We start from the raw sequence: 26,220 nt of genomic DNA on the forward strand, positions 1-26,220 counted from the left end.
CTACTACAATGGCTACTTGGACTCCTTGCAATAATGTCTAAGAAAATACAACTCAACAATTTGCAGAATATAAGAAACACATTTAAAACAAAGACAAATGAGGAGTGAAACTGAGTGTTTAGAGCTAAATTTGATATGCATCAAGTGACTAATAAAAACAGGAGTTATAATTATAATCTCAGATGAAGAAATAATAAAAATAAAGTCAAGAGAGGAAATGGGGAAAACTATATTCTTTAAAGTCATGATAGACATTGAAAATATAACAATATTAAGTAATAACAAAGCATCTAACTTTTTTGAAAAACCTAGGGAAATTGCAAAAATAAAAAGCTGAAAATAGAAAAAGAAAAAAATCGTGGAAAAGTTTTCAAATGCTTCTCTTCTCTTAGACCTGGGTAAATCTAACAGATAAATAAGAACAAAATACTGACCTTTGGTGACTTCTTAAGGGGAATATCAAGGAATGCAAGTATTAAATAGTATAACCCAATACAATCATGTTAAACATTTAATCATTAACTAGAGTAGAAGGAACCATAAAAAGTCTAAAATGCAAATATAATAAATACATCCTTTATAGACCAAAATATAATAAAAATAATAAAGAAATAAAAATATTATACAAAGCTATGGATCTACATGGAGACTAAATGACATTAAAAATAATACATGAATCAAAAAAGGCATATTAGAACAATAATTTTGTTAAATATGATAACAATAGAACAACACATAAAAGTTCTGAGAAAAATGTATCTCTGAAAACATGTTAACAAAATTTTAAAAGGGAGAATCTGTGAACCTAACATACAAATTAAATGATTAGAAAATGAACAAAATTTTAACCCTAACATAAGTCAAGAAGAAATATTAAAAATTAGAGAAGAAATAGAGAAGTTTGAAAATAAAAATATTATACAACTGATAAATAAAACCAAGAACTATATTTTAGAAAACTAACCGAGAAAAACCATTAATTAATCTGATTCAGAAAAAGTGGAAAATAAAAAATGAATAGCTGATTTCAAAATAATCTGAAAGGAAATAAAAAAGAATTATAAGATATTACTATACATAATTATACTTCTGCAAAACTAAGTATTCACCTGATAAGTTGCTGAAGTTATTAGTCCTTCTATTGCATCCTTCCAAAGGACCTCATATCCTTGGGCCATCATAACTGATTAGAACTCACTACATCTAGCTTCCTGGCTACTCAGTCACATGATATTCCTGACGATTCTCTTTCCCACTCCAATACCAGCATTCTACCAATTGTTCAGGGGAACGTTAATCAAATCACAACTTACCTGTGGTTTTAGAAAGGATGAGGGTGAAAAATTGATTGTTCAGTAGCACTACTCGCCATCCCTATGATTTCAGCCTTCCTTAGCTTTCATTTCTTTGATGAGTTTTGCTTCTCCTTATCAGAATATAAACTTCTTAAGGAGAAACAGTTGCCTCTCTTTTGTGTTTGTAAACCCAGTGCTTAGCACGATATCCATCTGTGTATTTCTTTAATCTGAGCTGGGGCTAAGCCAATTTCATATTCTCCCTGAAGGTGTGTCAAACTTGGATACAAGGGTTCAGGAGGATCTGTAGGGACAGTTCTTACTTTTTTATTCCATCTAGTATCAAGCCCTTTTTGGTACATTCTGTGTAGTTCATTAGTTGGAATACCCTCTATGCTTCCAAAATCTACCCCTGCTCTCAAAAGAGCAATAAACAATTCTTTTCTTGTCTGTGTCTTCTGACTTTGAATCTGCTGGCTATTTACTCTTCTCTCTCAAGGAAATTTATCTTTTCCCCACTCCCCTAAGTCACTTAACTGTGAAATCTTGTCCAACACCTCCAAAAGAGGGTTCCCTATTTCCCCAATTATTAGTCAAAACTAAGTGCTTGTAAGCAGGAGGAACCATTTTCACTGTTCCTATGGGAAACTGCTAAGGAGGCATTATAGTATGCATCTGCGTTTCCAGTCATGATGACAGTCTTCATTACTTCCTCCTTTAACTTTCTTATACAGTCCCTAAGTGAATACCAAGATCTATCTTCACTAGGCCCCATAGACTCAGAAGGATACTGCTTACTGCATCCTTCTACAACCAAAGCTAACAAATTAGTCATATTGTGACTTCCTTGCAAACTGTAATCTCTAAAACCTTGCTATACAAAAGGATTCTAATACCTAAGAATTTCAAGCAATCCATGCCATCTATTGATACTCCTATGACCCCTTCATCACTGATTATCATCATCCAAGATATTAACAATTCTCCCATCCTCTGGGTGAACTGACTCAAAATATCCGTGACCTCCTGCAGAGTAAAATCCTCAGTTATCTCCATAAACATTGTGTTCCCCTCTTGGTTCTCTTGTTTTCAACTTAATAGGGTGTGCTTCTGCCTGAGAAGTCTCCACCTGTAACATTGTTTCATTTTCCTCCCATGTACTCTCCTGGAGGCTGTTGCCATGACAACCAGGCTGGGTCTGTACAAACGTTATATGCACACTATTTTTTTTTTTGCCAGCCAGAACTACTTTTCTTCTTCTGTGCTAAATGAATAGCCTTTTCTTCCACCTGAGACTCTTGGCTTGCTCTTTTAAAGGAGAACCTGAACCCTGAGCATTCCCGTGCAGACTAGCTAACTCTTCCCATCTGAATTTTTTCCTTCAGCAGTTCATCTCTGCTTTTACACATAATACAGTAAGCTATAAATAAAATCTAGCCTCTCCCACACACCTCTGCCAGCTCTTTCTGTAGTTGTATTGGTATTCCTTACAAACACTTTTCCAAATCTCTACATTCCCCTTCCTGTAATTTCAGTGCCCAGTTTTCACTGGATCCAGTGCTTTTAACCCATTGCCTTCCTAGGGAGGAATAACATAAATGTACTCGTCCTGGGCTATGCATTTCTTCCTGTAAAGCTTTTCTGCCTTCAAATACAGATTTTATATCCTGCAATTCTGTTTGTGACACCAAATGTATCATTATGGGCAACTGTGAATGTGCCTGCATAGTTCTGGATCCAGAAAGCCAAATTGGTCACAGTAACCAAGAAGTCAATACACATTAGCACAGCATGGGACAAAACCATCCCCAAGCCTTCCCCCCTCCCTACCCCCCCATCCCCACCTCAGGTGGTCTTCCCACCAACAAACTCTCACAAGACTACACCTGCCTGTGTCCTCCCCTCTGCCCTAACTGCTCTCAACAACTTCCTCCCAGTTCTGCTTCGCCCTTCCCATTCCACATGTTCAGCAAGCTCCTCCTACCACATGTGACAGTTTTTTATTAAATTTCAAACTTTAAATGTCCACATGAAAGCACGTACCATATCACTAATAGTAGAGATGCAAATTCAAACAAGTCAGATTTCCTTTCATACTTTACACTTTGAAAAGAAAATAGAAATGAGACTGCATGGGGAGGGACTGTGGAAGAATAGGCATACAGATGTGCTAATGATGGAGATGTGAAGTGGACTAGTCATTCTGGTTTTCTTCTTGGAATTATGCAAGGAACTGATTGTCTATACTGTCCTTACATTTTGGTCCTGTAATCTTGTTGTTGGGCCTAGGAGGTCAAAGATAGAAGCAAATGTCTAGTACGTAGATAATATTTAAAGCAGTATTCTTTATTAGTAAAGAATTAGAAGCAAAGTAGATGTCCATTGATTAATGCATAAAAAAATGATATGTAAATATGATGGAATATTTTTATCCAGGAAGAAGTAATAATTGTGAAGAATTCAGAGACGCATGAGAATTGGTATGCACTGATGTAGTGAAACGAGCAGAAACACTAAATTAATATTTATAATGCTAGAACAATGAATGAAAATTCACTAAAAGAAAATCAAATTCTGAGTAATTGAAAAAACTATTGATGGTCCTGGGGCACAACCAATGAAAGATATCCTCCTTCATGGAAGAGAGAGGACTGAATATTTGTTTAATTGTTTTCTTTGCCATAAAGGGTAGTTCAGTTTAATGGGAGGTATGAAATGAGTGTAAAGACAAAAGCAATCAATAAAATATCATTTTTTAAAAATCAGTTGAATTAAGATTGAGTTAAAGTCTTAAGTTTCTTGTATCCTTTTCTTATTCTCTGTAACTGCATATCCCTTACTCTTTGGTTGGTTGGTTTGTTTTTTTCTCATTCTTTCCTGAAGTAAAACCAAAAGGACTTGCACCACAGACTCTGCTTCTGAACCGGATTTCCTTGCAGGCAGAGTTCATTGACACTAAGCCTGATTTATGACATGGTTATAAGGTAGGCTTATGTACCTCAGTTTTCTTGAGGCTAGGCTAGAGTTCCTGTTACCTGAATTGGGTTCCTTATGGATGTCACAACAAAGTGAAGTATCAAGTCTTTTAGTGCTGCGGATCTTCTACCACTGATTTCCATGTGGAAGTAGGGTTAGGGCTTCGTTGTTTACATACTTGAGCTCCCCTACCTATGGGAAGTCATATGGCTCTAGCAGTTCTTGTTAATTCATTTTGTTCTGAAAGATTGGTCCTCTGTTTCAAGTAGGTAGGAAATCTATAGGAAGTCATGTTGGTAAGAGTAACCATTATCCTTGTGCTCTGAAGACTTCCTTAGCCATAGTTTTGCCTTCTTTAAATTAGAGGATCATTATAATACTTTGATGCATTGCTTTGAACATACTCGTTTTAATTTATGCAGATTATTAAATCATCTTATATATTCCTTATATAGGTGGCCCTGTATATTTCAGGGCATCATTGGATCATAAGGGATCTAAGGGGTCATCTAATCCAAAGACTACATTTTACATTTGGGGAAACTGAGACCCAGAGCCTTTAAATGAAGTGCTCACCTGATCATTCATAAACCATACAACTTTTTATTTATCTATCATCCTTACCTCCTCCACATTAGAAATCTGGGCACCTGGAACTACTTTGGTTTTTGCTAAATTCTAGGCCTTCATCTCATTTCTAAATTCTGTTCTCTTAGAATAGAATTAGAATATTAGAATAGAATTCCATTAGAATATAATGTTTCTTAAGGGCAGGGGACGGTCTTATTTATGTCTGTATCCCCAGTACTTAGCACAATGCTTACCCCATATTAATTACTTAATATTCTCTCCATTCATCCATCCATTATTTCTCATCTGTCTTTCTATTCGTTTATTTATGTAATCTTCCAAAGCCACATAGGTAGCAAGTAGTAGACACAGAATTTGAATCTAGGTCTTCTGACTCTAGAATCAGTGCCTGGTACTCCCTTCCTTTCCCCCTCCATGAATAATAGTATTTCTGGGAGAAAATACACCTGATTCTGACAGTCAAAAAAACCTAGGTTTTACTCCTAGCTCTTTTATTTACTCCCTGTCAGTCATTGAGGCAATAAGCATTTATTAAGCTCTTACCATGTGCTAAGCTTTGGGGATAGAAGAGACAAAAGATAGTCCCTGCTTTCGAGGATCTTACAACATAATGGGGATGACAAGAAGCAAACATGTACAAATGGGCTATATACAGGATAAATTATATAATAAGAGAGGGAATGCACTAGAATTATGAGAGATTAGAAAAGGCTTCCTGTAAAGTTATTTAGCTGGGACTTAAAGGAAGCCAGGGAACTTTGTAGGGCGGAGTTGAGGAGGGAGAGCATTCCAAGCATGGAGGACAGCCACAGAAGATATTTGGAGCTGACATGGAGTGTCTTGTTTATTAACATCTTTGTAGAGAGGAGTTTCAGCTGAATGATGATATTGGAAGTCAAATTGTAGGGAATTAAGAGAAGAGAAGAGGAAGTCGAAGCACTTTTTGTAGACAGCTGTCTTAAGGAGTGTGGCCGCAAAAGGCAGAAGAGATGGATGAAATCAAGTGAGGATTTTTAAGGATGGGGTAGATATGAATATTTTTGTAGGCAGTAGGGAAGGAGTCAGTAGACAGGGAGAGATTGAATATAAGTGAAATAGTAGAGGTGACAGAAGGGGCAATCCGTTTGGAAGAGACAGGAACTGCCGACCTTGGACAAGTTATTTAAAACCTGTGCTTAATTAACTTCTTATATAAAATGAGAATTCTGGATTAAATTATCTTTAAGATTCCACCTCATATTCCTTTAATTCTACTAAGTACTATTTGATTAGGAGTAAATCTCATGTGTCCCAGGGTTTAGGAGGTGGGGATGGGGAGGAAGGTTTATAGGGCGAATGCTTTAGGATCTAAATACCACCATGATTTAATGAAATTTAAAAGGATGAGTAGGTTTTAAATTTTTGTGAACTAAAGTTGCAACTCTGACTTTTTTTCAGGCTTACTAAAAATGATTCTGAAATGTTGGGGTAGGAAGCAGCAATTGCTTTTCTAAAATTTCACACTGATAAAACAACATAGAAAGGACTGTTGCCATTTTTGCTCACTACTGATTTTGTGGTTCAAAAAATAGCATTTTAAGGCACTATAATTCAGTCCCTCTATTTGTAAACTTTGTGGTATGAGAAAAGAGAGACATATAGATAGCTGGTGCATCATATTCGTTTCCTATCAAGCCTGCTTTCTCTGAAGGCTGAAGCTGAAATGGTGCCATCTGCTGTCCCCACCACCATTATTCTTTCCAAACCTATTCCTGATTCTTTCTTATTAGGTAAACAATGAGGACATGTGAAATGGCAGTGTGAAATAGAGACTGGGTATTTTTATTTTCACAGGCATGTAAATTAGTACAAGGCAAATTACTGGCCTTTATTTTTCTCTCTAACTTGCCCTTCTAAGGATAATCTCATTGCTTTCATCTAGTAAAAGAAGTAAAACCAGCAGCTTTTAATGCATTATCCTAACTGTTTACTGGCCCATGGCATTCTGCAGGGTTAATAAATATTTTTCTTATAATAGAACAGTGTGAAACTAATTTAAGACATTGGGGGAAAACAGAATTTCTAGTAGATACATTAACCAGTCTTTTTGCAAAAAATGACGTTAGTAGGTGCCACCACAATTTTTTAAAACCTTCCTTAATTTATGACACAGAGAATTGGCAAGCTTTGTTAGAATGAGCTCACCACTGATTCCTTTAGAGTTGCAATTATCTCTTTTAGGAGAGAGAAAGGGGGAAAAATCATAAAATTAAAAACAAATCAATTATGTGGCCAGTGGATCTTATTTCTGGAAACTTGCATGGACTAAGTCTATTTTAAACTCTGTCAGCCCAATGGTTTTTGATTAGTTTCCACCTCTGACCCGATTTCTTCACATATTACTCATTGTGACTTTTACATAAAAGCTTTCCAAGTGAATGATTTTTAGTAAATTGGAAAAGGCTTTCATGGAATAATAAGGGTTGTTTTTCGTTACATAAAAAGAGCAGAAATACTAAGAAATACTTAGTAGGTTCACAAGTAATAAGCACCAGTAATAATTCCTTTAACTGGAGTGTTACTGGTATGTGGATATACAAATCATTTTAAAACCATGAAATACTCATTGAGCTTTTTGGAGTTAGAGGAAAAAAATCACTGCCTCCATTCAAAAAATAATTTAAATTAGGTGCAATGATTCTGCAACCCTGTGCTTAGTCAGTGACAAAACCAGGTTTTTATTTGTTTTGGGTTTTTTTCATTTTTACCTTGCTGATTTTAATCATCATACTCATCATGTGGCTAATGCTTGTGGCTATCACTTGTGGCTGACTTCTGTGGAAAACTGCCTGTTTGCCCCAGCTATACCAAGAATTTAGGCTATGAGTAGTTGCCCAGCCACCATGCTCTAAGGCTAGTCAAGAACAAAAAGAGAGATTTACAAGAGTTTTAACATTGACCATAGACATTGAACATAATTCACTGTGAACACATGCTCCAAGTACAGTGCCCATTTCTGTTTGGAATTGAGTTATTCACTGTCAAGGGTGGCTGCTACCTGCGTACTTTCTTTTTCAAAAAAAAAAAAAAGGTCTTTTTCCCCCTAGGCATTAGTTTCCTCTTTCTATCTCCCCTAACTATTGCAAGAAAAATTTTTTTAAAAGGAAAGCAAAATCCTTCTAAGAATAATGTATAGTCAAACAAAACAAATTCTCTCATTGGTCACATAAAAATGTACTGTGATGCTTCATGTTGAATCCATCATCTGTCTGTCAGGATGAGCAGCATTTTTCAACACTGGTCTTCTGGAGTCATGGTTTGATCATCACTTTGGTCTGAGTTCTTGAGTCAAAGTTGTTTGTATCTACAATGTTGTTACCGTATAAATTGTTTACCTGGTTTTGCTCACTTACTTCTGCATCAATTCATTCATACAAGCCTTCCTATCCCTTTCACAATTGTAAAAGACTGTACATTCTTTCCATGAACACCATTTGTATTTGCATCCAGTTTCTTGGAATTCATTTGTGTCTAGGAATTCATTTGTGAATTCTGTGTGGGCAAGGACCCTGTCACAAAGAATCAAGACAGTTGTAGAATTTTAGAATTGTCAAGGTTTTAAGTGATTATACACTCTTACTCTCAAGTGAGGCCAGAACCAAATTAAAGTAATGGCAAAATGTTTAACAAAATAAATAAAACAACATATAAACAAAAATATAATGCAACATAGTTGATGTTAAATTGATGTTTTCTAATTCAATATACAGCTCACAAGGATCCCTGTTTCTATTTGAGTTTGACTCCACTGGGCAATATCTTTCCAAATTAATGGAGGTACACTGACCCAAAGATTAGTTTCATAAGTCTCACAAGTAGGTAGGAGTACCAATTCTCCTAGAATAATGTTTGTTGGAATTTTTGCAATATTGGTCTCGTCTCTGTTGGCTGAGAATAAAAACTTCTTGCCCAATATTGAGCAAGTATTTGCTAGTTGATTCCACATACTTTTGGTCTTTATTCCCCCAATGAATACATATATCTTTTCTGAGTATTTTCTCTTGTCGAATATGAAATTTTACACCAAAAATGAAAGCAGAAAAAATTTAGTTGATTCATTTAAATTAATTTCATTCCTTCAAGCAATTATGCCTTACCCTTTAACAATCTTATTAGGTGAAAGATAAGCACTTAAATTCATTTTAAATGCCAATGCTATTGTGTCATATGTTTTCCTCTGCTTTCTATTCCGTCTGCTACATTTCAAATGAATGAATACACTGAACCTGTCTTTATATGCCCTGTAGCAGGACTTAACTGGAAAAATGCAGTTGCTTTGCTTTGTCTATCATCACTCTTGAGGAAACTCCCTTTCTCAGGCACAAGAAAGCTGCCAACAAATTCACCTTTACATCCTCGGTGTCCAACTGACTATAAAGTCAAGATCCTCATTTCCAATAAGAATAAATAAAGTCTGGCTGGGTTGTGGTAGTTGGTCACTTTAAAATATTATAATTGTTAACAAAGGTGCTCAGATTTGTTTGCCTGCCACTGTTACTATTTTTCTACTTTTTTTTTTACTTATTTCCCTTTTGTCTTCATCTCAGAACTTATTAAATTTTCATTTTTTAAACCCAAACGCTATTTTTGAAACAGTTTTGCAAATCATTTTTTAAAATCTTGACAACTTCAGAAATTTTGTTTAGTCATAAAATTTTGTCCTGATTTTGTATACATTTACCATAATATTTCTGTAAGCCATTCTTATATTTCCACTTCTCCTATATTGTTAACCTAAAAAAATGCAAGCATTTCTCTACTTCTAATCTATTTTCATTTCTTCTATGTAAGTGAGTACCAGCTCCCCTCCTCCCCTCCTTTCCCTTCTATGTTGCTCTTACTCAGGGGAAAGTATACTTTCCCTTGTCAAGAGCTTCCTTTTTTGCCTTTGAGTTTATTGGCTAGATTTCTTGCTGGAAAACTAAGCCTTAAACCCAGTTTACTCTAGAGCTCATAGATTGGACAACAGGGCCCCACCCACCTAGCACAGAGTGAATTAAAATACTAAATAGTAACTTTTTCTCTTTTACTCAGGAACCTTGAGGGTCTTCCCCACCCAGTTTGATTTTTTTTTTTTTTATTAAAGGGACCATCTCTTGAATAAATACTTAGAGAGGCCTATTCTTGGTCCTCTTTATCTCACTCAAAGTGAGAATCTGATAAAACCTTAGCCTGAAATGGTCAAGGTCTCCCATGGCATCCTGGGCCATCTCTAGTCATCCTGATGAATATCTTGCCACAGGACCCAGCTGGCTCTGGAGAAGAAAGTGAGGCTGGTGACCTTGCACAGCCCTCCCTCACTCAAGACAAAGTCAGCCATAAGTCATGTCATCATCCTCTTCGAGAATGAAGTACAAACACCACCACCACAACCACCACAATGAATAATTTCAAACAGGTCTATGGACTAATTTTCATTAGACCCTCCATAATTCCTTTCATAATCATTTCTTGGTTGTTGTTTTTCAAGATTTCTATATAGCAGTTGCTTTGTGGCTTATTGTTACCCAATAATAATAGAAGAAAATGAACTCTTCCACCTTCCCCTTCCGCTTTAATCTGTGAAAAATCCAGTTTTTAAGCATCATGATGACCATAACTGAAATACTTTGATCGATGTCTAATCTCACTGATATAGATACTAATTCCACCACTGAAGAATGCAACCTGTTGAATATTGTTATTTTTGTCCATGAGTTTCTATGTTTTCCTTAGAATACCTTCCCATTGTATGAAAGGACTTTGTCATATCCTTTCAATATTTCCTGGATATTGCAGCACCCAGGCTATCCATCCACTGACTTGCTTTTGCCAGGTGCTGTCTCCTTTTCCATCCTTCATGTTGTCTTTTCCTCTACTTCTTGAATGCAAGTTTTCCTTGGCCCTGTTGCTGCAAAATGTTTAGACTTTCTAGATATCTTTCTGTGACCCTTTTGATTCTTCTAAGTTCAAAGTATTAGGTGCTTTGCAGCCATACAGCAATGTGGGGAGAATATATTGCTGTTGAAATGATGACCTTTTGCACCTGGGAACAATTTGAATCAAGCATTGCACAATATAAAAAATGTACTCTAGCTTGATCTTCATTCCTTGAACTCTGAGCTTAACTTATTCATCTGTGGTGCCTGACAAAGATATAGGCTTCTGATGTACTAGCATAGTAGTCTGCTCATTTGACCAGGTTGTTGTTGTGTTCATCCTTCGTTGCCGTAGAAGACCATGCCATCAGAGAAATGATGACATGACTTGGTTTTGAGTAAGGGAGGGCTGTGCAAGGGCACCAGCCTCACTTCTTCTGCGGAACCATCTGAATCCAGTGACCAGTTATTAACCAGGCAATACACTGGCCAATGTGCTTTCTTAACTGTCTTTACCTTTCCTGTATGGATTACAAAGCTATTATCAATTGAGTAACTGGGTTAAATCTACCTCTCCTATTTGCTACATCTGTAACTTTCACTGATTCACTTAACCTGTAGGGACTTTTAGTTTTCTTGTCTGTAAAATGAGGATGTTGGATTGGATAACTTAGTTCAAAGGTCCCGTCTAGCTTCAAATGTATGACTTTAAGCATAGTGTCATTTACTAATAGGTATATCAGTAGAACTTTACCATCTATAAATAATTATATGTCCTTTTAAGGTTTACAAAGCATTTTATTTATTTTTCTCATTTGATCCTCTTTTATTATATATAATTCATATTTATATAGAATCTTCCTTCTCTTTGAACTAAGTGCAGGACATATTTCTTGAAAAGTATCATTAATAGATTCATAAAATACTTTAAAAAATTAACTTTTGACACTTAAAAATCCTTAAAAAATAACAATGTAAAACTACTTGCTCTGACTCACATGTATTTATAAAGTGTACTTATATATACAGGATGTATATTATCTATATCTGTCAGTCATCCTTCATCATATTTAGAACTTTGAACCAGATACAAATGCAAAGTAGTTTTTCTTCTAATGAGGAAAACAATAAAACTTATTAAAATATACTTAACAAGAGTTTTTTGACAACTGCTGTGGCTGAGTGCAATAAGGTGAAGCTAGTTACTCAGCTCAGTTCTACAAACTATTATGCAGTCTAGAATTGTGGAATGTTAAAGCTGAAAGACTTCTTGAAGATAATTCAGCTCAACACTCCCTATTTTGGTTTTTTTTGTGTGTATACAATGCCTACACATATCGCTTATTCTTATATATGTGGGTATTGAATCCCTTGATAAAAGCACACAGATTCTTGATGTCAGGGACTGTTTGCTTCGTTTTTAAAATCATATATCCAGTACCTAGCATCATGCCTGGCTTGTTCATCAGTGGACTTATTTTAATGAGAAAGCTAAGGCTATATACAAATCACATAGCTAGTCATAGAGGTAAGATTCAGATATAGGTCTTTCCCACTACACTACATTGCCTCTCTATGTGTAATGAGGTGTCTGTAAATGCTTTTTGTTAGTGGTGAAGTTATAAAGTAATTCTAGGGAGTTTCAGGTCACTTTATGACACTAAGTAAAAGGATAGATCTTATTTTCTTCTACCTTAAATCTCCAACTCCAGCTGAATTTCTGTGATAAGTTTCAGATGACCTGCATATGAAGGTGATTTGCCCTTAGTCAAGCTTGCCATAGAATTATACTCTTTGAATGCCTTCAGCGAGAGACATCATTGTTGCTGAGGAAGTATTCAGCTGAGTCAGGCTTAACCTTCCTACTTCTCTTTCATACTCTTCTCCATTAAAGAATGAATAAAGTGGTTGTGCACTATTCAGATTCCTGAAATATTTTTACTCACAGTTTCCAGGTTTTGATTATACTACTCAGGGTAAAGTGTGCCTTAATGTTACTGCTGCTGCTGACAATAACAATAATTAAAACATAAATAAATAAATAATTGTGCCAGCAGTAGCATTGTTAAACCCTTGAGAGAGGCAGTGTGGTATAGTGGCTAGAGCTGGTTTCAGATCAGGAAGACTTAGGTCCAAGTCTCACCTATTTATTGTATGAATCTGGCCAAATTGCTCAATCTCAGTGTTTTAGGCAATTCTCTGAAACTATTAGTTGGAGAGCGGGTGTTTACTTGCATTGGTAAAGAGAGCTACCTTAACTTGGGAGTTCCCTAAAGTAATAAAATGACAGGTCTAATTCCTCCCCCTCTCCCTGTCCCAGTGCCTTATAATAACATTGATCCATAAAACTTTTAAGAATATTGTTTTGATAAATGTTCCATACCAAATGGGCGTAACGTCTGCACTCTATGGAATTTCGTTTTTAAATGAGGACTTAATAAACAAAATCAAACTGGAAGAAACACGATAACATGCATGTTGCCATCATCCTTTCTGCTACTAGAGTTGTCCTGAAGGTGCTTAGAATGAAGCTCCAGAAGACTAATTTATATTCCTATACTTTTATCAATAACAAAAGAAAGCTGTCAATTTATCCAACTGCACAATAGTCTCCAGAACATGAAACAAAATAACAGTAGGAGAGTGACTTGTCCTAGGAACGGTTCTATTTGAACCCCATCAAACAAGAAGAGAACAGGATTAATAACAATTGACATTTAATCCTTTTAAGTTTGCAAAATGCTTTACAAAGTAACTTGCCCATGGTCACAAAGCTGGTAAGCATCAGAGGACAGAAACTCAGGGCTTCTGACTCCAAGTCCAGCAGGCTCACTACTATATCACGCTAATACTTTGAAAGGAGAGCATGAAACACTGGGCATTCTGTCGTGTATTTACTCCACTCTTTCCAAGAACATATCATTGATTGCCTTTCATTGAAACAAACAAAAAGGAATCAAAAGCCAAATTTAGAATGATAGTCCGTAAATATATATTTTTTTCTAACCAATGTTAGGCAGTCTATCTGAATAGAATTGATATATTTCTGTAATGCTTGGGTTAACTCTAATTATTAAAAAGCTTTTCCTGTCCTGAAACCTCTCTGTAACTTCTACCCTCTGGGGTCAAAGAGAGTAAGTTTAAACCCTCTTGCATAGAACAGCCCTTTGAATGCTGGAAGATACTATATAGAATTCCATAAAAGATAAATACAGGGTATGTACAAAGCAACCTTATAGAGGAAAGCACAAGAAGCTATGGGCAACCAGCAGAGACTTGTTGTAGTAAGTGACGTGAGCTGATCCTTAAAGAAAACTAAAGATTCCAGGAGGTGAAGGTGACAAGTGAAGTCAAGGAGGACAGTCAGGGTCAAGGAGTTCATGAAGTCTGGAGGTGGCACATCGTGTAGAAGGAATGGTAGTATCAAGAAGACCAGTCTGACTGGACCATAGAGTGTTTGGGGGGTTATACTGTGTAAGGAAACTGGAAAGGTAGAAAGGGGCCAGATTTGAAGGGCTTTAAATGCCAGGATGTATTTGTATCCTATTTCCCTACTAAAAAGACTTAGCCCTGTAAGGCAAAGGGTTGTGTTTCATCTAAATGTGATATTTATTCTAGCATCTAGTAAGTACAGTGTTCTCTCCCACAGGACGCTTAATATGTGTTTGTTGAATGAATGAAAGATTGCTTAAAATGTGTTTAAAGAGCCATTATCCATTTGTGTTCCTGCCCTTTTGCTTAACTTAGAAACAAAGCCACACTGTAAAGCTGTACATTGAAACATTGACACACAAAGGTTTGGGCTTTTCTCAGAATCACATGATGAGATATCAGTAGAGCAAAGAAGGAAATCTCAGGGTAGCTGCTACCCATCCTCTCACAATATTACGTATTAAATGAGAAGCTTTTTCCTCAGGTAAATTTTCCTCAGGTAAATCTTTTTCTTTGATAGGCAAGAAATGAAAATTGTATGGATTTTCTGTGCTTCTAAATAATGGTAGTCTGTAGAATTTTTTAAAAAATCATATAGTTTACTTTTTATAGTATTTATATATGTTCATGAAAGTTATGATTCATTTTTCTTCCCCATGAAAATTAAAAGCTGAGTATTTGAAATTTAAGGCATATCTCTTATGTAATATATGTGAATTTGAATTGGAGTTTTTAAAAAAAATCTTTTAAATGATACCCTTTATAAGACATATAATCCTCTTGAAATGTCAGTTATCACTATTAAACCAATTTATTTTACAAATTAATTTTGTTTCCACATAATAAGGTGAACCCTGGCTTGTAGTTTCTTTTCTATTTGAAAATAAATTATTTTTAGGGTTAAATACTTTAAGTATGTTGAGTTCTTTTGATTATTTCTATAATAATAAAAATAAAAAAGATGTTTTTCAAGGGAAAAAATGGAAATATTTGTAGAAACACTTATCTTAGAGGCAGTCTTTTGAAGTCTTAAATTTTTTCCCTGTCCACATTCAGATATTTTCAGCCAGAAAGATCATGGTTGCATTTACCTATGATTTGCACGTCATTTGGCAACTTACCCATTTTTTTAGATAAAGTTTTAATTTTTACTTCCCTTTGGATAAGAATTTTTCCTTTTTCCTATCCCCTGTGTCTATCCCTTCTCATACATTTCCTGAAGCTAAATTGAAGAGCTGAGGAATCAGAGATGGAGACATGAGAAGGAAGGGGCATTAGCAGCTGATCTCAAGCCTATGTTTGGAGAACTTGGGCACAGACAAGAAGTAGAAATGGTGGTTAAGCATTAACTTGATGGCAATAAATATTCCTTTGACTCGATGAATAAGGGTAGGCAAGTCCTGTTTTCTTTTTGCATCAAATTTTGATTTTTCAGTGTCCATAGGGCCTTAGTTTCTTCAGCTGTAAAATGCAAGGGGTGTCAGGGAGCCTGTAAGGTCTCTCTTATTACTAGATCTTGGATCTGGGATCATAACAATGATCTTCCTACCAGCTCCTCATTCATTTGGTCTCTGATTGAATTTCTTCCCATATTACTCCTTATGATCGATATTGAATTGGACATTTGTCAGTAAGTTAAAACTAAAATGGCCCTTAGTTAATCTCGAAGGAATATTGAAGAGATTAATTAGATGAATGCTGCAAAATGTCTTGAATCATCTTAGAAAACACCAAATGGAGTAGTATTTTTAATAGTGACAAATTCACCAAAATGCAGCTTTCTCTGTTTCATAACACCATGTTAGCTAAATTAGCAGACTTGTTACTGTACAATCTCTTTTGTCCTTTTTTGCCTTTTACAAAATTGTCAGAAGAACTTGTTCAGCAAATGGATTATGGATTTATAGATGACTCAGAGCTGTTTTCTCTGGAATTTGCAAGGCTGCATGTTCCAGTCTCTGCATGAGGAAGTTTTATTGCAGCATCTTGTGCTGATTTAAACTATCAGAGTTAGAATCACATTTTGTAAGTGTTCCAAATCCACAGAAGAACCTAGGAAACTTTGAGTGACATTATGGAGAATATATCTTTTTAAAAGTGGGCTAGCACAGTGCAGTGGAATGAACATTGTGTTCAAGGAGTGAGAATGCCAGAGATTGAATCTCCAAATCTGCTATTTTTCTGGCTATGTGACTATGTTTTTTGATTATTTATGTGATCCTGAGCATTTCACAAATCTTTTCTTGGCTTTAAGTTTCCTCATCTGTAAATTGAGGGAATTAAACTAACTAGATCAAGAGTTCTTAACCTGGTGTCCATAGACCTCTGAGTTTTCCGCAGACCTATGATGGATGAGAAGAAATTACACCTTTATTTTCACCACCCTTTGGTTTCCTTTGTAATCCTTTGTATTTCATTTAATGTATTTAAAAACATTCTGAGAAGAGACCCATGATACGAAAAGGTTAAGAACTGAGCATGATGATCTTGGAGGTCCCTTCTGTCTCTAAACTTAAGATTCAAGATTCTTCATAAACATTCTCTCCCTTTTTAAAGACTTTGACTATGCCCCCCCACCTTGGTGTCCTATTTAGGAATCATGAGTTTTACGCTCTGATGGTTATGGAGAAAGATTATAACTGTAATAGTAATAGTTTTGAGGAGAGATCAGCAAAATTGCAAAACTGGAAACCAAGCATATGAAGGAAAAATTGTCTTTCCTTTATTCTTACAAAGTCAGATAAAATTGCCCTAAGAAATGTAATAATGTCATTAGAACAACATTCTCTTTGATTTAATTCATGTATTCATTTATCCATTCAACAGATACTGATTGAACACTGTGTTTAGCAGTGTGCTAAGTAAAGGTTTTTATATGATACAGTTCTAGGTCTTCACAAGTTTATAGTTTTATTCTAATGTTAAGACATACATTTCTAAAGAGTTTAATAGATACAAAGTAGCCTATGATTAAGTGACAAATTAGAGCAGACAATAGATACCATAAGAGTTGAGAAGACTGCATGCTGTGGAGGCAGTGTAGGTACCTTAAGAATGTTAGACTTGCATTCATGAAAGACCTGTATTTGAATCTTGCCTCTGACACTTGTTATATGCCAAAGGCAAGTCATTTCACTTGTCCACATATCCATTTTTTCCCACATGTAGAGTGGGAATTATAATACTTCTAGTACCTAGTTCATAAAGCTGTTGGGAGTTTCAAAAGAGATAATATATATAAAGCACCTTGCAAACCATATTTTCTGACTTAAATTTATTCCAGCTCTCTTTTAGTAATATGATTTCTCTTTTGAGCCATTCTGAAGTTTCTTCTTCTTCTTCTGGATCTCTGGAGAGTACTCAGAATTCTGTCTTTGGTAAAGCACTGTACTTCATATGAAATTGTTTGCTTAACACTTGTACTTGGTTTCTCTTTGGGGTTTTACTCATTTTTTTCCCTTCCACTTTTATGATCCCTTCTGTTGATTTGTTTGTTTGTGCCCCTGGGACTTTGTAGAAGCTTTTCTTTGTGATATCTTTGGTGTTTCCTGATTTTTTTTTTAGTGTTCTTTCATCACCTACTCTCTGGTTACTCTCTCTTTTCCCTGATTCTATACACCATCTAAGGCTGTCCTGCTGGACTGCCTCAGCTTCCTTGCCTTAGAAGGTATAGAGTTTTGAATGCTATGGATAAGTTCACTTACCTTGGTAGTATGCTTTCCAGGGATGTACACATTGACAATGAGGTTGTGACTCATGCATTGCCAGAGCTAGTCAGTGTTTGGGAGCTTCCGAAGAAAAGTGGGAGAGAAGAGGTATTAGACTGACTACCAAACTGAAGGTCTGCAGAGCCATTGTGCTGACCTCATTGTTGTATGCCTGTGAAACATGGACAGTCTACCAGCACCATGCCAGGAAAATGAATTGCTTCTATTTGAACTCTTAGGAAGATTCTGAAGATCACCTGGTAGGATAAGTTACCCTAGACACCGAGGTCCTTACTCGAACTGCCATGCATTTGAACTATGCTTCAGAGAGTGTAACACCGATAGGCTGGCCACATGGTTTGAATGCAAAACATACACTTGCCAAAAAGGCTGTTTTATGGAGAGCTCACATAGAGCAGGAATCACATGGTGGTCAGAAGAAGCAATACAAGGACACTCTCAAGGTCTCTCTAAAGAACTTCAATTGATTGTGTGACATGGGAGACACTGGCACAGGACCACAGGACCGCTCAACATGGAGTGCCCACATCAGAACAAGTGCTGTGCTCTGTGAGTAAAGTAGAATTGAAACAGCTCAGAGTAAACATAGGATGTGCAAATTTGGAGTATCCTCCCCAAATATTCACATGGACTATCTGTGCCCAATCCATGGTAGAACATTCCGAGCTGGTATTGCTCTGATGAGCCACAGTCAGACACAATGAAACTTGACTTTATCATGGTGATGTCATTTTGGGTCCTCTTCAAGAAAGAAGGACAACAACCAACCATAGAGTTTGTTATCTTGGATTCTTGTCCCTGAATAACTCTTAGGGAATGAAGCTGATTCCACCTTTCCAGGTTTCCTGTCACCTTTCCCCTTAGGCCCAACAGGTCCTTGCACAGGTTTATTTTTAGCTCTCTGGATTCCACCTCTGCTCTCTTCCTTTCCTTCAGGATGTTCATTTAGAATTAATGCCTGCCAATTCTAGAGGAAAGGAATATTGTTTTATGGACCCCAAGCAAGCACTTGGGCTGGGTTCCCTTCTCTAGCATTGAGATCCCAGACACATAAACCTAGCTGTGTACTTGGGGGGGGGGGGGGGCAGGGTGGAGGGTAGACGCTGAGTACTTTAAATATCATAATTCACTGATGTAAACTCATAGGTTTTCAGCTTGTCTAGGGGTTGTTTATCTCTTATGAATTTAATTATGATACTTTATACTTGCTGCACAATTCTTTTGTTTGGAGGTTGGAGAAGTTTATGAAGTGTAATTACTGTCTTGAAGGTCTTATCTGACTTTCTGAGCTTTTTGCAAGCTTTGAAAACTCCCCTGCCTCTTCCTTTCATTTTCTTTCTCCCCCTCTTCCTCCTCTTCCCTGTCTCTTCCTCCTCCTTCTTCAGTCTACCCCTCTCTCTCTATTTATTTATATTTGTATGTGTGTGTATACATATAATAGTTAGTTGCTGTTATTGTTGCTATTAATAGTGAAAACCGGTATGATCTGAGCAAGGTTTCCTGTAGTATTGGGGTCTCAATTTGGACCTTTAAGGTTTTAGATTAGTAGAGAGGAGACAGGGAGAAACTTTAGATTGAAAGAATGCCAGGTAACATCATTCTGACTGGAGGAAGGAGTAATGGGAAATAGAGATTAAAAAAGTAATTTGGAGATAGGTTATAAAGGTGTTTGAATGCCAGGTTGAGTAGTTTGGACTTTTTTATAGGCAATAGGTAGACATTAAAAGGAACTGGACAGTGATTAGTAGGTACCTAGCACAATGCAGTTACTCCATTAATATTATTTAGCGAATGGATGCATCTTATGTGAGTGTGTTCAAACACTTGTTTGATTTCACTAGAACCATTACTTCCCGTACTAAAACATAACCAAATACTCAGACTCCCTAGAGGTTTTAAAGTTCATCTGCCAAAATTCCTTGACAAATAGTTTTACGACTTAGCTTGAACACCTACATCACTTTTGTAGAGTAGTTTTTTTGCCTATTTTGCTCTAATTATTACAAATTCTTATTTGAGAAGTAGTGAGTAAAAGGAACCTTTGCCTGTTTCTTTGCCCTCCTAATTCTCATTGCACTGAATGTCAAAGAACCAAAGAATCTCAGAGTTGGGAAGGATCTTTGGTGGCAGTCATCAAGTTCAACCATCCCTGAAAAAAGACTTGTCCACAATACATCCCTCAGCTTCTACTTGAAGATCCCTAGGGATGGTAAATCTACCACCTTCTTAAGCAGCCCATTTTGCTTTTGCTTTTTTTAATTGTTAGAAAGTTTTTTCCTGACATCTATCCTCTTTCTTCTGTCCTTTACTCCTTGTTCTGGTCTCTGGGTCCACATGACAGCTCTTCAAGATGCTTGAAAAGCGCTATCATATTCCACCCCCCACCTCATGTCTTCTCTTATTTATATTAACCGTTCAATGCATTCAGTTGATATTTGTATGGTGAAGTTTTCATTTTGTTAACCATACTGTTCACTCTTCTTTGGATTAGTTATCTGACACTGGCCTTTCTAAAAATGTGCCACCTTCTCTGGGTGGTCTTTTGGGAAGAATCTCACAGTTACATCCATTAGTTGGAAGACTGTGTTGGTTTTTTTTTGGTTTTTTTTTGGTCACTAGATGCCTTTTACAATAGTAAACACATTTGTTTCCATTATTGGGAATTTTACTTTAGTTAAAGGGAAGTGGTATTATTGGCCAGCAGACTGTCTTTTACTGTAATTTGCACTCATATAATAACACATTACTAAATGTGTTCTCTCAAAAATTAAGTTTAAGTTTAACTAACATGCCACAATAGTATTTGTCCAAAATGTAACAATAACGAGAAAAGTGGTGTTGCTCTATGCCCTTAAGTTTTTTTGTTTTGTTTTGTTTTATTATTATACTTTGGAGACCAGAGTAAAACTTGATGGTGCATGAGTTGTGAATAAGAGGACTACAGAGTAGCCGGAATGAGAGAGGCCTCTGCACAAATCTGAAATCTAGTTCTGAACTTCACTATGAAACAGTATCTTTGTGCCTCACATTTTCCATCCATAAAGTCTGGGAAACATCATATGCCACTAAGATGTAAGTTCCTGTTGGTGAAAATTATTGCATTTCCTCAAGTAATATCACCAGATGACTAAAGTGCATTGCTATCCTACTTCATCCTTATTCAGATACAGCATTTAACATGGATGTTTCTGTCATGAGGCAGGATTAAAGTTTCTTCTTCCTTGTCAGGGATTAATAGTAAACAGAGTGTAGCGTTCCTATCCGTGGCAGGTTGTGTTGGCAAACAAAATGATTCCTAATTTGTAAGAAAAAGTCATAGATATCACCTAGAACAGCTCACATGCTAAAGAATGTCATAGATACTTCTAGTTTCAGGGAAGAGTTCTTGTTTCTCCATTACTGGATCCAGATTGATACCCAGGGGATTTCGGAATTAGTCTGACAGTCTCAACAGTACATCCCCCATCACCACCACCACCTCCCCATTCTCCCACCCCACCCCCACTCCCAAAAAAGGGTGAGGGAAGAAAGCTTAGCAGAGCTTTCTTTTCCTCTGATTTTGGACCCTGGACCATGCAGGTATTCCGAATTATGAGGAGCCAAGTCCTCAGCTATTATCCATTAGCTTGTCAAGTTCTTTAAACCAACACATCCCAGTAACTTTCAATAAATTGTTATATTTCATCTAGTTCCAATTATTATGTCCTAAATTCAATATGTAATTCTATGTTATATGAAAATTTATGTAATCCCCCAAATCATCTCCCCTTTCCTCCTCTGTTTTTGGTTTCCCAAGTTTATTTATCAGTTTTTATATGGGATATGGTGTTTGTTTGCTTTGAATCAGTCTGTTCCTGTGATTTCATTGGCTCGGAGACTCATGTCAATAAAAATCTCTAACTTTTCTACAACTTAGCATTTTAGAGAGTTGCCTGGGCAAGTGGTTAAATGATCACACAAACAATATGTGTCACAGGCGAGATAACAGCTTGGGCCTTTTTGACCCTGAGCTACCCTTCTGTCTATCACGTTGTTGTTGTTGTTCAGTTGTTTCACTCGTGTCTCACTCTTTGTGACACCACTTGGGGTTTCCAGCTCATTTTGCAGATGAGGAGATGACCCAGGATGAGGCAATTGGGGTTAAGTGACTTGCCCAAGGTCACACAGCTCATGAGTGTCAAGTGTCTGAGGTGAGATTTGAACTCAGATCCTCTTGACTCCTGCACTGATGCTTTATCCACTGCACCATCTAGCTGCCCTGGGGCATTTCCAGTCATCCTGATAAATATCTGGTCACTGGATTCAGATGGCTCTGGAGGAGAAGTGAGACCTCCCTCACTCAAAACAAAGTCAAGTGTAAGTCATGTCATCATTTCTCTGATGGCGTGGTCTTCTTCGGCAACGAAGGATGAGCACACGCAGATGAGGAGACTGAGGCAAACAGGGTTAAACTGACTTGCTCAGGATCACAAAGCCAGGAAGCGTCTCAGGCCAGATTCGAGCTCACAAAGATGAGTGTTCCAGACTCTACACTATCCACTGTGCCACCTAGCTGCCTCTATCCACCTTGCTACTTCTCAAATGGAGCTTGCCTCGACAAATAATTTTCTTGTTGCAACCAACTCTTTGCAACACTTATTGCTATATAAAAAAGGAAGAAATCCTCAAAACTACACCCATGTTTTACGAGTGCCTTATCCTTAAAGAATGAATTATAGTTTCTTACTCTAAGAAAGGCAGTAGACTGTAACTTTGCATTTTTCTGCAGTGATTTGAGAGATTAAAAGGGGAGGGGGGTGCATTAGAGTAAATACAGTTTTCAGATTGTGAGAGGAAGTAGGATAGAGAAAGAGAGAGACACACAGAGACGCAGAGAGAGAACTTTATGATACCTTTTAGCCCAAGTATCAGTCAGTCCTTAAAAGATCAAAGAAGTGTGAATTATTTTTTTTTCATTTGTTTGTATGTTCTTTACTCTTGTAGAGAAGACGCTTTTGTGGGAGATCTATAAGCCAAGAATTTTTGAACTTGATTCAGAAAGGTGTCTTGGGGCACTTGGACTATATTTGGTGTACTCAGTCACCTTGCTGTAGAAAGAAACTATTTTTAAACATTTCTCATGCCATTGGTTTAGGTTCTTGTGGTAAATTTAATTCTGGAGTCCCTGAGAATTGTGTATTAGAAACACATATTTGCTGTTTCACTGGGCAAAGAAGGCCCTGGATGTTCAGAACTTAGATGCAGATTAGTTAAGAATTGAGCAGAGCTTGTTGGAATGCCCTTTTCAACTAATTGCAGTAATTCCACTGAATTTTTGTTTCCATGTATTCTTGCCAGAGGGCACAGGCTAGGTGAGCAGGGCAGCATTCATTATGAGATACAGGTCAAACCTTGACACTTATGACCTTTTTATAATACAAAAGTGAGCAGGTTCCCCAAGTTCCCTCTACTCAGGCTTTATATTAACATGCAATTGTGACTTTTATTGAGTCTACTTAAAAAACACTTAAAATAGGCAATGGAATAAAAAAATAGACTGTTTTAGTATTTAGCTGGTATAATTACACTATGTAAATGTTCTCATCTGTAAAATGAGTGAGGTAGATAATCTGTCAACTTTTTTCCAGCTCTAGAATCCTGTGATTTTATGCATTTCATATATGAATGGACTTAAATCCTATTCTGAGGAATAATTTAGCTGTCTGATGGGATCTAAAGTTATGATTTGAAAAGCAGTGCTTCTTCCAATATGTGTCTCACTATGTTTCTTCAGTATAACACTTCACACCCTCCCTTCCTTGGAGAGTGGCCTGGAGGAAAATGTCTGTTTAATCGATAAAATTCTAGGCTTTAGGCCAAGACACTCATGTGTAAGCTAATAATCTCTTTGCATGCATTAATAAGAAAAAATAAGTAAAATTGGCTTTTAAAACATTGGTATAAAATAAGATGAAGTTCTGGATAAGTTCCAGATTTCTTCCTGAGGTTTTGCTCATTTTTCTGAATTCTTAAATTTTTAAAAATTACTTTCTTTAACTTGTATTTATTAAAATGCATAAACTAAATTTGTCTAACAATTACAAAAGATAGACTTATTGGTAATACTGTAAATGAATGATTTCAGCTGTCATCATCTATAGCTAGGTTTTGTGTTTTTTTAAATTGTGTAGTAATGTTTTCAAGTGGCATTATGCTTTAGATATTTTTAGTGAAATTCCTGAATTCTGATATTTTTAGTTGGTACAAGGGTATTAATTTTTCATTCTTTTTATTTCTTTTGTTCTTTATTGATCTTTTCACTTCATCTTTAGCTTGTACAAATTTGATACACATTAGAAGTGTTGTAGTCATTCTTTTTTTCCAAATTTATTAATTTGTTTTCAGTTTTCATCATTCACTTCCATTAGTTTTCAATTTTCTCTCCTTTCTTCCCCCTGCTCCCCAAGATGACTTGCAATCTTATTTGGGCTCTACACATATATTCCCATTAAACACATTTTCACATTAGTCATGTTTCTGCTGTAGTCATTCCTAATATAAAGAATTTATAATTTAGTTTGGAACATAATATAGACATGAAAATATATCTAGCAACACAAATCTATATTGAGTAAATGCTAAATGATTGGTACAGAAACGGGAGAGCAGTCCTGTGTGGGCTGATGTGGTCAAAAGATGTGGGACAACTTCACTTGACCTTAGGAACCCAGAAAGGAGAGCAGTACTTGGAGGTGCTCAATATGGGAGGAGAAATGGATTATGTTGTTGTACTTTGAACCTCTGTAAGAAACTATAAAAAAGAGGAAAGCCTGTACTTCCAACCTTAGGATGATTATCATCTCATTTTCCTTCTTCTCTAAATCTTTTTGCTCTTATCTGTACCAACAAATGCTGCCTCTTTGTAATACAGAGCGTTGTCTGCAGAATGTCTAGACTTTTGTTTGATTTCTATTTGCCGTATTTACTTTGATGATTCTGTGGTTCCCCTGTGCAAGCACTTCCCTCCAATGAAGATTACAGCCCCTCCAATACATTCTTGTTTCATGCAGTTCCTATTAATATTTCTTTTTCATAAATTCCTTATAGGTCAACTAACCTATGTGCTAGAAGCTCTCATTTTTAAAATATCTTGGTTTTACTAGTACAGCACTCTGACTATCCTTTTAAAGATTCTCATCCTTGCCATGTGACTACGTTCTCTATAATGTTTTATGTCCCTTCTTGCATGTAAGTCATATTTGGTCATATGCTGCATCTTAATTAGGCCTAATGTAACTATATTACCTTTATTATTACTTTTTTTGCACTTAATTAAAAAACAAACTTGAACTTAAATACCAAATAAAATGGACAATTCTATACAAATAGATTAGAAAAAGAGGATTTTACATGAAGCTGTAAATATTTATGTTTACAACTTGCCTTTCTTTCAAAACATAGTGTCCCCAAACTCTTAAACTGCACCAAAACTTTGGGATATCCCATGTAGTCAGCCCAACATGTAATTTTCAAAACTGCCCCATTTGTGATTCACTTTAGCTTTCCTTCTCTTCTGTTCATTCATTTAAAAAGGTTTCAGTGATCCTCTTTTTTTGTTATATTTTGGGGGTTATCTTATCCTTTTTTAATCCTCTCCCATCCCTACCCCCTTTTTGGATTACATTTAATTAATGATTACATGTTCCCTGATTCTACAGCTATAGGGGGATTATTGGAATTAAAGAGATAGGATTTTGTGGAAGTGAGTAGTCAAAACATTGACTATAAAGAAGAGATCAGGTTGGATTGCATTAGGAAAACTACCAGTTCTAAATTGAATGGACCATGTGATCCCAAGATGCTCACTTACTTCCACAAAACCCCGTTTTTTAAATTAATGTCTTCTCTCATGTGGCTATGAATCATGAATGGAACATATAGTCATTGTAAAATATAAAATTAAAATTAACTCAAAAAGGGAGTAAATGAGAAAGAGAGGGCAGCTAGGGATAGCATAGTCATGAAAAAAAGAAAGAAGAGTCATTAAAGCTTTTGCTTTTCATGCTTTTACCATTTTTTCCTCTCGTTAAGCCCTGAAGTGATGAGTTTAAATGCTGAGTTTGCATGATTGCCACCTTTGAAAACAGATCTCACACGCTATGCATGCTAAACACAGACATACAAACCTATACCAGATCTATTCCATTCTGGTTAACATCATCCTTCTGGTTTTCATCTGATGATATGGACAAGTTTTCTGTAAGCTAATTTTCTCTTTAATATTTTGTGAGGAAATATCCTTAGTTATTCAATAAGCATTTA

At 36.2% G+C, this 26,220-nt stretch overlaps 1 protein-coding gene across 6 annotated transcripts in view; it reads left to right on the plus strand.

The window, feature by feature from the left end:
* TRIO (trio Rho guanine nucleotide exchange factor) overlaps nt 1–26,220 on the plus strand; it is a 509,362-nt gene that overhangs the window by 179,844 nt on the left and 303,298 nt on the right. Inside the window, exon 1 of one of the 6 annotated variants that reach the window (XM_072605441.1) lies at nt 20,855–20,991. The exons of the other annotated variants lie outside the window; for them this stretch is intronic. Coding sequence (XP_072461542.1) covers nt 20,922–20,991 — 70 coding nt within the window. The 5' untranslated portion in view covers nt 20,855–20,921. Of the gene's footprint in view, nt 1–20,854; nt 20,992–26,220 lie in introns of those variants that run through there. 6 annotated transcript variants of the gene reach the window in all.

Source organism: Notamacropus eugenii, chromosome 4 (assembly GCF_028372415.1).
Source record: "Notamacropus eugenii isolate mMacEug1 chromosome 4, mMacEug1.pri_v2, whole genome shotgun sequence".
NCBI lineage: Eukaryota > Metazoa > Chordata > Mammalia > Diprotodontia > Macropodidae > Notamacropus > Notamacropus eugenii.